General features: G+C 43.5%; 1 protein-coding gene across 1 annotated transcript; it reads left to right on the top strand.

Moving 5' to 3' along the window:
• The first annotated feature begins 2462 nt into the window (after window positions 1-2462).
• rgs17 (regulator of G protein signaling 17) lies at window positions 2463-12617 on the top strand. The gene is made up of 5 exons (XM_079279897.1): window positions 2463-2578; window positions 6622-6752; window positions 10970-11044; window positions 11140-11371; window positions 12415-12617. Exons 1-5 carry the CDS (start codon window positions 2576-2578, stop codon window positions 12601-12603), a joined length of 630 nt encoding a protein of 209 aa, XP_079136023.1. The 5' UTR covers window positions 2463-2575; the 3' UTR covers window positions 12604-12617.
• The last annotated feature ends 288 nt before the right edge of the window (window positions 12618-12905 follow it).

The raw sequence follows: 12905 nt of genomic DNA, 5'->3' as shown, positions 1-12905 counted from the left end.
GCAGAGAGATAGCGGATCTCGGGCTGTTTGCTAAAGCTAGCAAGTAGAAAGTGGGTGGTGTTTGATTTCTGGAAAACAAAACAAAAAATATTCGGTGCGACAGTGTGCGCTGTGCAGCCCTCTCTCTCTCTCTAATCGGTTCATCACTCCGTGGTGTCAGCTGGGAGGGGGATCTCCTCTCTCCCACGGCCGGGCGGACCTGCAGCGCGGCTGGGCTCAGATGGTTCGGACAGCTGCAGGGGGGGGGACCATGCACAACACCCCAGCCCGAGCAGCTAGCCAGCAGAGCTAGTGCACAGAGGGAGAGAGCAGGGTCCGATGAGCTTACTTGTTATCTGGAGTATATGCACAGGCCTGCAGGCAGATGCAACAGACCCAGTGCTGCGACAGCTCAAGTCCAATGCATCCACCGTCAACTATCTTCTTATAAAAACTTATTTTTGACCTTTTTTTTTGTTCCTCCACTGGCATGCACTGGAAAGAGCTCGTGTCGTGCACAGCTGAGGGAGCACCCACTCTGCAGTCTCTCATGGGTGTGTTGAGTCAGAGGAGGATGACCCTGAGGAAGGCCACTGATGCGTTGCTCTGACAATAAAGTTGATGTTTATCTCTTCAATCAGAGAAGTTTTAGACAATACCAGCTGTCTTATCAGCACATTTGAGATGTGAGAAGAGGACGCTGTAAACTTCAGTTAACCAAGATGACTTCCTGGTTCTCTCAGAGTCAACATGGCGAGAGTGCGTGTTTCTTTGATGGTATGTGATGTGGAGTCTGGCCGACACTGCCATCAACAGCATGATTTACCTTTAATTATATTCTAAACCGTTTTCTGGTTTATTCTAGGGCTGCGAACAACAGTTACTTTCATTATTGGGTAATTAGCCGGTTATCGCCTGTTTCGGGTGATGGATGGGCAAGAGTGAAAAAGCATCATCCCAGATTCAAAGGAGACGTCTTCAAATGTCTTATTCTGTCTGAGGAACGGTCCAAAACCACAAAGAATGCCAGTTTTACAGCAGATCAAGTCAGCAAATGTTCACAGTCGAGAAGCTTATTTCAGCTCGAGCTCAGCGTGTTACTAAAGAGACTCTGTGGCCATCTTCCTCCTGAGAACATGCAGTTGAAACTCTCACAAGTACAACTCAAGAACCTTATCTTTGCCCACTGCTCTGCAAAATCATTCTTCATAGACTTTTAAATGTACAAGGGGAAGTTTTGTTTTCTCTCGCTCAGGGAATGGGTTTTTTTTTTTTTTACGTCTTTTACTGGCTGATTCTCCTCACTAGGTTTGCAGCAGACTGGTGATAGCTCGCAACATAAAGAGTCTCCAGTGTTGAGGTCCAACATGTGAACACTTCTGCTGTTATGAGGAAGCGAGTTGTTTGAACAGTGATTCCTGTATGAAAACATGCGGCGCGAGAGCGACCCAGGAAGCTCCGTCGCCTTCAGGCTGTTAGTCAGCTTCCGTCAGAGACAGAATCCAGCTAATGGCTTCTGACTGCGGGCCGTGACGCCACCGATGAGCTCGATCCTTCTTCGTGACGATGATGATGATTGATGATGCATTTGGTTTATTTCCTGATATTCTTTCGTCTTGTTTTGACCACATCCCGTATCACAGACATGTCGGTGTATCGGTGCACATGTTGGGTGATAACAAAGACGTGTTTGAGGTCGTTTAGAAACATTTTAGCGCTTCAACAAATGATTGCTGCCAATACTGACAATAACATCTTCAAATATAGGATATTACATTTGTTATGAGAAAACAGAAAAGCACCAAATACTCACATTTTGACAAGCGGGAAACAAAAGAGAAATAACTATTTATTTTTGTCCAACGACGATTTGATTCGTCAGCTCATCGTTTCAGGTCTTAAACAGTGTGACCATGACATAATGTGTCCACCAGAGAGCACTACTAAGTTTATTTTTCAACTTTTAAGTAACGTCCATCTGGTCACAAAACAAATAAAAAAATGCGCTCATGTTAATTATATTGATATCAGCCGACAGAGCCGATATTCGATCATACGTCTGCAGTGACGGAGTCCGAAGTGAATTTAAAAGCAGGTCCTGCTCTCGCTGCAGCATTTGCCAGTGTGCACGTATGTCATGACGTGAGCAGCACATATATTTCCGCACTGTTTGCAACCCAAAACAAAGAATGGATGATAAAAATGTTGACCGTTTTGCCCCGTTTGCTCTTCAGATGCTGTACCTTCGCTGCACTCTCAAGTCCATCAATGACCCTTTCACCGAGATCCGAGGAAGCCTAGGCGGGGGGGACGGCGAGTGAAGCAAAAGAGGAGCGGGTAAAATAAGGAAGCAAGGAGAGGAAGTAGTTGCATTTCATAGCCGCTCTCGTGTCCCATTTTTGTGCCAGCCCATCAGGGATGGTGAGACCGGTAACCTCTCTTTCCAGCGAGCCAAACAGCCGGTCCGATAGCCACGCAGACGCCCGGACAGTCCACCGGACAGGTCACTCCGTCAACAAGCCTGCCATCCTCCAGCAACCTATTACCTCACGCCATGACTTCTCTGTCTGACCTGTTTTTAGGAACTCGCTAATTCATGGTAAGTTTGACTTCTGTCCGGTGTGATTGTGATGCTTTATTGGTATTAAGATGATACCCGAAGGAGACATTGGAGCTCCACGAGCACGTCGCTTGAATGAGACGTTATGATCACCTCTTTGTGTTTTAAAGGGTTTCAGATCCAGACAAAGAAGAAAAAGCTTTTGATGAAGAGTTGGTTTAAATATCCGAAATGAGGCGCAACATGTCTCCAAAGTACAAATGAGTGTGTTCAATCTGGTGTGACCAGTTTGTGATTGAGGTTTTGGAGGTTTAAAGTTTTTGCAGAACAAACATTTCTTCAGCGTTGTTGTTCCAGCTCAGAGCTTTCATACTCCCAATACAGCCCGACTTATCAGATCAGAAGAAAGAAGCACAGGGGCTGCTAGTACGCCACTTACTGCAGTCAACTCTGTTTAATATCACTTTAATGACACAAATATACAAATATACTTTGAGCGATATGATTATTATTAAGTATTATGTTTAAACAGCACTATTACCATCACTGTTATTTCATTACGGATGTTAAAGGGGATGTGTGATTGACAATAGACAATAGGCGGTGTCGTCTGTTCCACATGATCGTTAAGCCCTTAGAGGCACATTTATGCTGTATGCATATATATATATACATACTGTATGTATATTTCAGCTATATAAGCTATCGGCATAAGCTATGCCTTTTAATGTTGTAATTATTATGATCAAGATGATATGGAATGTTGCTAATAAACCAAACAAAGGGAGAAAATAGAAACCCACCAGGTCCTTTGTATTATTCGACAGGGAGACACAATCTTTTTTTAGATTTCCACTTCTTTTCTGTGAGAGGAAGGCAAGACGTAAATATCTGTTTCACTGGTAAAACGTGTGAAGAGGCAGGTTTGGGTATAAAAGCTCCACATGATCGACTCACACGCACGGTTACAAAGATGCATCGCTGAATAATCCTCTTTTACAAAGTCCTCTCAGTTCTGTCTTCCTCTTTGGCCAGGAGTCCTGCTCACTGAGAGTCAATGAATCTTCCACCGAGCTTCCTTAAGAAAAAAAAACAACACATTTTTTGACGACACAGTGTTGTTGGATTTGGCGGTTTTCTGCCTAATTTGGCTTCTTTTTGTACCATTCGGGCGGATTCCACCTACCGCTCCGCCGAGGGACTCTGTACTTAATGTTCACCGTGCATTGTTCCTGTTCAAATACAGAAACGTGCAAACAAAACTTACGGTTATATTCCGATACCTCCTCTACAACCTCCCTCCCGGGCTGAAAGTTAACAAAAATTCTACTTTTAAGACGACCTGCTGGTGTCCGTGATGTATGCGAAACGATACTACGAGATGTTTATGCTGCGTGTAGATACTCCTGATGTTATTTAGGGCTCATCTCTTGGCTAACGACGTGATGGTGAAGTACGGTGGAGGCCTCAAAGTACGCTGGATGATTGGATGAACACACAAACAGCTAAGGGCATCATACAAAGTAAGACAAAAGCAATCTGAGGAGTATCACGTAGGTCTAGACGGATGGGTATGAGAGTCAAAATGGAGGATTTTGCCTCCTGAAGCAATTTTGAATTGTGTCTAAATTAACAAAATGAGAGAGGGGGGGGGGTCATCTGACTACTTTACAAAACCTTTTGCATTTCTGCCAGATCTTGTAGCTCTCTTTTTTTTGGTCATCGCTCTTCTTTTTTCTCATCATATCTGGGTTTATTTGTATTTCCGCTCTATATTTGCATGTGGTGTCAATGCGGCCTCTTTCTCTCCGGGTTTAGAACAAAGCCGCTGTCGTTTGCGTCTAGCTGCCTGTTTTTCCACAGATGCTCTGTGGTCGGCTGAATAACATGGCCACTCCAACAACATTTGCATATCGGGCAGGTCGCCTCAGCCTTAACTGCTATGCACTGTATCATCGTTGCAGTAAATGGCATCTGCATATGGAGAGTGGAGGGAACGAGAGAGAGAGAGAGAGAGAGAGAGAGAAGGCTCCCCTGTTGCTACTGGAGCGCACTCGTTTTTTATTTGGATTTATAAGTGTTTGATGAGGAGTTTAATTTGAGCCATGGCTTTGCAGGTAAGAGTTTGAGGACTGCAGTTCATTAGTGCTGATTTCACGTTACACCGCCGGGTCAAACGTCCCAGATTGTGGAGTGGAGTCTGTGATCACCTCCTCTATCTGGTAACGGGAGAAGAATTCATTCGATCTCCGTAGTGTTTCCTGGTGTCGATTTTGGCTGTCATAGTTATAGCGAGGTAAAGGTTTTCCCGGGCCTATTTAGCGCATTAAAAGCCAGCCAAGTGTTATCTTTTGCTTGGAGGGAGGTGAAAGGGAGCATTATTAGATGGTATGTTATTATCTCTGACATTGGAGTAAGTTCAATGAGTGTGGTATTGAACAAAGAGTGTGGTATTTCTATTTTGAGTAGCTTAAAGCAGTGATTCTTAACCACGATTGGGCCGCGAAAGACTTGGAGGAAAATAGAGAGTTTAACTCTGCGTGGACGTATTCATTTGCTTTCACTGCCAACGATGCTGGCTTACCTGTATGCTTCCAGAACAAGCACACAGCATGTGCTGAAAAGTGTCACGCTGGAGATGAGCGAATCCTCAGCTGCTGCAGAAAACTCTCCTCTTCATAAGAGCTTGACATTGTTATATCAGGTAAAATTGCAATAAAATGTCAAGAATTGTCTTTATTCTTGTTCTATATTTTCATAAATACAACTAACTATAGTTTTTGTATATATAACATAACTATATGTACAACTTTATAAGCTGTGATATCAAATAGCTTTTGCGGCTCCAGACACATTTTATTTGGTTTTATTTGAAGCCTTCAAAAATAAAGCGACACTTAGCGACGAAACATCCAACGCTCGTGGGAAAGCCTGTTGGGCTCCTTGTTGTGTATGCAGGTTTACATACACATGATAAATAAATGTCTTTGTGATCATCACATTGTATCATCTCATTATAAGGGTTTTGCTTGTTAAACTGTAAGTGGATTGAATATAGTTATTGAACACAAATCAAACCAAGAGTGAGATCAATTAGTTCAACTAACACAGGGTTGATATTTGAAAGGTTTTGGTTGAATTTAAGAAGCAGCCTTTATAAAGTCACAAGAAATAGTTTCTCTCTGCACACATTTTAGTTTAGGACTTGCTAGTCTACCGCCGCCTCGATCGGTTAGTTTGTATGGTTATTGTGTGACTTTGGTGAATCCACACTAACTCTTTTGAAACACCAAAAGTCACAAAACACACATTTTGTCATACAGTCTTTCTTAATATACCTGTATTCATCCTCTGTCTGAACATCTCCGTTCTAGTCTCTTTAAGCCCCTCCTACAGAGAAAAGCCCAGTCTGCTCTGATTGGCTTGTGAGAAAACTATGGTGCACCTTCGCAAAGGTAGTTCTCAAGGTGGAGATACTCTGATGCTGGTATATTCTATGTGTCCCCTTTAAGTTGTTGTCGTCCCTGCTTTCATCCTCATCTCCTGCCTGTGCAAAGGATGTTGCATATTCTAAGGCAACGGCGGCTCAATATGAGCGTGTGCGTGAATTTGTGCGTATACATTGCAAACGCCGCGAGTGTGATTTGTCGACCCTGTTTCTCCGGCCGTGTCTGCGGACGTTGAAATGAATGTGTAGTGTCTGTCAAAGCCAAGAGAAAGACGTGGCTCGATGCCAGAAACCCTCCGACCGTACAAGGAAGGGAATCCTCTCGGTCCTGCGCTCTCTTTCACACACACACACACACACACACACACACACACACACACACACACACACACACACACACACACACATACATACATACATACATACATACATACATACATACATACATACACACACACACACACACTCACAGTTCCTTTTATTCCCCCCCCCCCCCCCTCTAATAAGACATATTGCTAGCGAGGCCAAAAGTAAAACATGGGGTCCAAATTTGAAACTGCACTCTCTGCGTATATTATTATTAATTTGAAGGGTTCTAAACAGTGTTGTTTTTCTTTGTGTGTCCGTTGTGAAGCCCCGGAGTGTGAGTGGAGTGGAGATGAGAAAAAGGCAGGCGGCGCACATCGAGGCCCCACCCCAGGCCCCCGGACAGCCCCGACCCAACACCTGCTGCCTCTGCTGGTGCGGCTGCTGCAAGTGTCTCTGGTAAGAAAACACGATACGATACTATACTATACTATACGATACTATACTATAACGCCTGTTTCTGCAGAGTCTGATAACACCCACTTTTGTTTAGTTTTCCATTATTTGGTATTTCAGGTAGACTTTGGCGCAGGATGAGAAAACTGTATTTAAAGCTGCTAATAGTCCACATTTTTATAGATTATTTGCATGAATGAATGTTCATTTTGGCCATTGATGACTGACTACAGTGTAGCCCCTTAATGAAGAGTTTTAGAAAAAACAAGGGCTTGCAGGCTGTCGTCTGGTGACTTTCAGCAACTTTTCTTTGCAGCCAGTCACTCTTTTTTTTTTTTTAAGACTTTGCAAAGATGCTTGTGATGCAATAACTGCAGTTAATCTGATGCTGCCTTTTAAAGTAGAGTGGATTCTTAGAAGCAGGAGCACAAGTACAGAAATGTCTGAATTGACCTTATTTTATCATAAGAATCATAGAGATAGGTTGTCAGTATACACATTTAAGTGTCCTCGTCAGTTGACACAGTATATTGCATTTATAGGTACTTTGTTTTTAATGAGATGAATCTTAGTATTTTACTTTACAACTTGTTAGTTGCATTAGGAAACAAAAAATAGATTGATGAAACAGTTGGTCCTGTTATCTAATCTGTGATGTTACACTGATGTTGAGTTCCCTATAAATTCATCAGAATAAAGACGGACTTTATTCTGACACAGCACTGGAACCAGAGTGCTGGGAGCCAAGAACACTTTCTACAAACCAACTCTTATTCGAGAGTTGAACAGTTTAATTAATAATTATATCGGCCAAAGTCACAGATTTGGCTCAAAGGGCTTCCTTTGTCTGTGGACCATCAGTTCAGATGAGGACATCATCTCATCTGTGAACGTTGTCACGACCAGACCCATCACCTGAATCCAGATATTAAAACAAGATGTATTCTCTGTAGTGTACACCACTTTTTGTTGTTTTAGTGTGTTTTCCTGTCTCACTTTGGTGATGGGACAATGTTGGGATAGTGTAAAATTCTCAGTCATTGTTTACCATCGACCCTTTGGATTCAGAGCCCGCGGGTTTAATTGGCCTTGCCAAATTTTGCGGCAACCGGGTTTTTGGCAGTTACATGCAGGAAAACAGCTCCTGCACGGTCAGCTGGTCTGTGGTAAAGGTGTGTTTTGAAAGGTAATTATCGTGTACGGGATGGTTTTATTTTTTCGCTGTTGGTGTTTTTGTGTACAGGTTGCTGTTCTCCTTTACTGTACATCAACAATACTGAAGCACACAGGCTCTGTGACGTTCATCTTTCTGTGAAATGTTTCCTTGGTTGCTTAACGCATAAAAGGTGGCAGCAGCAGCAGCGGTCGGGTGTTTGTTGATGTTTAACAGTTAACTTCCGGCACTCACTGGCCGTGTTTCCATTCACATCTATTCACATTTGAAGTGTTTGATTCGAAAAGCTTCATGGAAACAGAAAAGGTTGAGAGAACTTCCTCAATTGTGAAATTTAGTTTTTAGGCTCGCTTAAGAAAAAGGGTCGATACGTTAAATAGATGATGGAAACGCCTTCACCGAACATATTCTGACGGAGCAAACATTCACGTCCAATGACTGATCAGCCGTCTTTGCTGTTGGAATCTTCTCTGATTTCCCCAAAACATGTGAATGCTTTACTTTGAACACGGACCCAACTGCAACTTGCAAACTCTACGTCTTCTGCTCTGTTTTGCTGGTTGGATTACGGCGACACAGTGGGTGTGTAGCAGGAAGTGCCAAGTTCTAAACAAACTAAGCCGAGTTTATTTGCTCCAACCGACAAAAGAAAACACAACCCACACAAATAAAAATGTCTCAGTGTGCTCATACTTACAGGTTACACAACTTGCACTTACTGCCCCTGAGCAAGGCACCTAAACCAGTAACTGCTGCGTAGCTCCGGCCGCAGCCTCGCTGCGGCTTCGCTCTTGCCTGGGAGAGAAGAGTGAATGAAACATTGTTTTCAGGCAGTGAATGGTGAATGTGCTGCTCCTTTCACACCACTTCATCTGAAGTGGTGGCAGCTTGTGGACTGGGCCCCTGTAGTGAGCGATCTGTGTGAGTCCGCTGGGTGTTTCTCAATCAAATGCTGCTGTCAGATATCCATGGAGTGATCCTGGAAATCTGTCTTCAGTACCCAACATGTTTGTTTACTTTAGCGTTACGGTTCGGAGGGACGATTCCCCTTTTTTTTCACGGAACAAATGTCCTTCCATTAAAATAAATGTATCAAGACACCCTGAGACCTCCCGCGTTGTTCTTACGCTTTTGGCATAGACTGCTGTCTAAATCACACAAATATCCAGCTGTAGATATGTTTTGAACTTGTTAATCGTATCGATATTGATTGATCAAGGCTCGCCTGTTTCACTACAGGCAGATTCCCCTCAATCAATCAATGCATGGGCCGACAGCACTTTTCTTCCCATGGAGCGGTCATGAAATCTACTTTGGTTCAGTAAACGTCTGCTGTCAGTCAGCCCGGTGAAGGAGTCCGTGTGGACTGGATGACAGACCGCTGGACCGATGTGAAGTTCCCGGGACGGAGGATGTCGTATGTCTACAGATTGTGAAACCCTCTGAGGCAAATTTGTGATTTTGGGTTATGCAACATAAATTGAATTGAATTACGAGCTGCTCGGGTCTCTCTCCCAGTGGGGATTCCCAGTAAAATGTTACATTTCATTTTCATTTCATGAAAGTGACATTGTTTGACTCCCATCATGTGGTGCATTCAGTGCGCATGAGGCAGACAGCCGCAGTGCTGTAATGTTTTCATAATCAACACAACTATTCTAGTGTGTGTGTGTGTATAACATCATATATTATTACGTTTTTCAACATTGTGCAATATGATTTTCAATATATCACGTGCAATGTAATAATACTTTTTATTACTTTTCATTATCATTGACAATATTACCCTCAATATCATACAGAACGTTTTTATTGATCTATTTTGAAATTCAATTTTTTTTTACTTAATAGTTGTCATTTTCTTTTTCTATATATTTTACAATATCTACCTCCCTCTTATTGCTACGCTATATCTTTTTAATTCCTTTTCAATCTTTGCTCAAATGCAATAATTTCCTTCTCGATTAATAAAGTTGTATCTTATCATATTTGAATTTAGAATATTAGGTCACAGCACACTGTTATGTTTTGAATCCATCCTCTCTTTCTCTCTTTTCTCTCCACTTTCTAACCCCTCCTCATCCGCCCTCACACAAGGCCCTCATCTAGTTGGGGTGCCTTCTATTTCCATCCACACATCACATGCAAAGCAGCTGTGAAGAACAGCCTGTATATTTAGCTGTATTGTGAGGGAGCCCGCGGGCTGTGGCTAGCTTAGCTTATTGCTGGCGCACAATGGGGACTTTGACAAGAGACAGCGAGAGTATGGAAAGAGCCTCCATGGTGTGACAAAACTAGACGGCTCAGAGTGTGTTGCATTGTGGACACTCGGCATGTGTGACTGAGCTGCGATAGACACAGAGGCTACCGGGTGTGTTTCAAGTGTTTATGTACATAAAGGTTTTCACTGTATGGACTCTGAGGGTGTCGCACTGATGCTTCCGAGTTCTATTGATCGCTGTAAGAGATGAACTCTGCATCTTTGATGAGTCAATCTATAGATTCAGCAGAGGTTAGTGCACACAGGTCTTTCGATTAAAAACCTTGTTGTTAAATAGTGCTGACTTGAGCCGCCCGTGACGGGCTGTATGGTACTCCAACACAAGTGCGGGTCGAGATATCTTCACTTTTAGTTGTAAGGATGGGTCAAACTCTCGGTGAAACAAACCTTGTTAGCCCTGACACTTACTGATAATGATCTTGTTGATTGGCTCTGGATGTCCTGAGTGAGGATGCTTTTTATTTTCTTTCTTGGGTGGTAACAGAGGATGGTGAATGCTGATTTGCATGGTGAGAAATTAGCGATGAAAAAATCACGCTGTGTCTTTTAGAAGTGTTATATTTACCACAGTCAATGTGTTGTTGCAGCCTTAATTCTACATGAATATAGACAACCGTATGTATGTAAGATGTAATTGTGATCTCACTGGAACTCTCCATCAACAAGTTCATTTGATAATAACTCAAACTCATCCATTTAAAGTGCCAGAAACAAGTCCAGACTTTTGTTTTGGCGAGCACAAACATTTCTTGTCTCCTTTTTCAGGAACGAAGACAGGATTGAGAGGAGTGCACGACAGACCTGCACCAAGATGGACAGTATTGAAGCTGGAGATGACCAGTAAGTCCAGCCATCATCCCTCCTTGCATGTTTGTGTCAGTATGACTGTGTGTCAGTCTTCATTTTTTATTTATTTGTTTGTTGCCCGACTGTAGACACCCCAGTCTGGACGAGGTGCTGTCGTGGGCACGGAGCTTTGAGATGATGCTGCGCTCGCTGGAGGGCCGGGAGGTCTTCCGGGAGTTCCTGCGCTCGGAGTACAGCGAGGACAACCTGCTTTTCTGGTTGGCCTGCGAGGAGCTGAGAGAGGAGACGGATCCCACAGTGGTGGAGGAGAAGTCCAGGATCATATACGAAGACTACGTGTCCATGTTGTCACCCAAAGAGGTACCGGCTGTGTTTGTGTTGAATGAGCAGAAGTGAGCCACGTCTGTCACGCTGGCGACATGGCTCCAGAGACGGCAATGGCAGCGTGTTGTTCGGCCCGTCCACCACTTTGGTTGTGACTGAAATATATGTTTGCTATGAAATACGGTGCAGACGTTCATACAGACATTCATAGTCTGCACACGATGAATCCTAATGACCTTCCATGTAGAAAGTCAAGCAAAGTCAAAGCAAGCAACTAATATTCCTGTATGGACATAAATACTTCTGTGTAAGTGTATTAACCGATGTTGCAGCCAGTACTTCTTGCAGAACTTGTTGTTTTTTACCCTGTGAGTAAATCTCCCTGCTGCAAGCCTTGATACTAACTTATAACGCTATTAACTTTACTGCTATAGCAAAATACCTCCGCGAATTACATCCACGCTGCGATTTATAACTGCCATGGTTATGTCAAAGCATGCGACTAAATACGGCTATTTGGAAATGACCTGTTTTCAGTGTATTTCACCGATGTTTCTGACCGCGAGTAATCCCGACTTTTTCAGATTTAGTGGTTTAGTGATTCAGGAGCCCAGAGGCAAACACTGCCTGGCTTTACTCTTTACCCGTTCTCTAACTGGGAACATAACTTTTCATATCTAGACATCATAATATATCTATAGCTGTTTGGGGCCTTTTTAGTTTGGAAGGCCACAGACCCAGGTTGCTCCTGTTTTGTTTCCCCGTGAACCAGAGTGTATTTCACCGGTGTTTCTTACTGAGTTGCCGCGACTTGGGTGTGACGCAACTATGTCGTGGCAGGTGTATTGCTGAGAAACCAAGGAAACGTGGGTGCCAAGTTGTTTTTGTGAGCCGTTCTCGACAAAGCTGCAAGCAGCAACACCACAGGTCACGCATGTCATTTTTGAGCATGTCAGCATGCTAACGTTAGCAGTTTGCTAAAGCACAGCCCCACAAAGCTGCTAGCATGGCTGTGTCATGTATTAATGAAGCTACTGGTAGTCTCTTAAAAAACATTGAATTTGTTTTCCTCTTCCCAGGTGAGTCTGGACTCGCAGGTCAGAGAAGGAATAAACCAGACCCTGACGGAGCCCAGCAACCTGATGTACGAGGAGGCCCAGTTCCAGATCTACACCCTGATGCACCGCGATTCCTTCCCACGTTTCCTCAACTCCTCCGTTTACAGAGACCTCCTGGCCGACATGAGGCGCACCTGCCTCGACACCTAGACTCCTCCACCCTCCCTCATCGCCATCGTACGCCAACGAGACTACTACTTAAACTTCAAATACTACTATGGTGCCAGAAGTCGGGTTTGGAAAATCTCTCCCTGTTTTTTGATTGAAAAGACTGAATGACATCCAAGATAGCTGGCTGTTTTTTTTTTATTTATATTTTTTAAGCAATTTATATCCAGTTCTCCACTGGAGCCAGGTCGGCCTTCGCTGGTTGGTTATTGGTCAATTTAAGACCATTAATGCTGGCCAGTGGTTGTTTTGCTAGCAATTTGTGCTGTTTGTTGCGGTCGACT

The sequence above is a fragment of the Melanostigma gelatinosum genome (genome assembly GCF_949748355.1).
Source record: "Melanostigma gelatinosum genome assembly, chromosome: 12".
In the NCBI taxonomy this organism is placed as follows: domain Eukaryota; kingdom Metazoa; phylum Chordata; class Actinopteri; order Perciformes; family Zoarcidae; genus Melanostigma; species Melanostigma gelatinosum.
The sequence above is the reverse complement of the archived record's forward strand: the minus strand, read 5'-3'. Positions and strand labels throughout refer to the sequence as shown.

Bases quoted from the DNA above. Each gene is read 5' to 3' on its own strand.
- rgs17 (XM_079279897.1), top strand. The intron at 6,753-10,969 runs GTAAGAAAACAC...CTCCTTTTTCAG, and splicing joins GGCTGCTGCAAGTGTCTCTG to GAACGAAGACAGGATTGAGA. The intron at 11,372-12,414 runs GTACCGGCTGTG...TCCTCTTCCCAG, and splicing joins CCATGTTGTCACCCAAAGAG to GTGAGTCTGGACTCGCAGGT.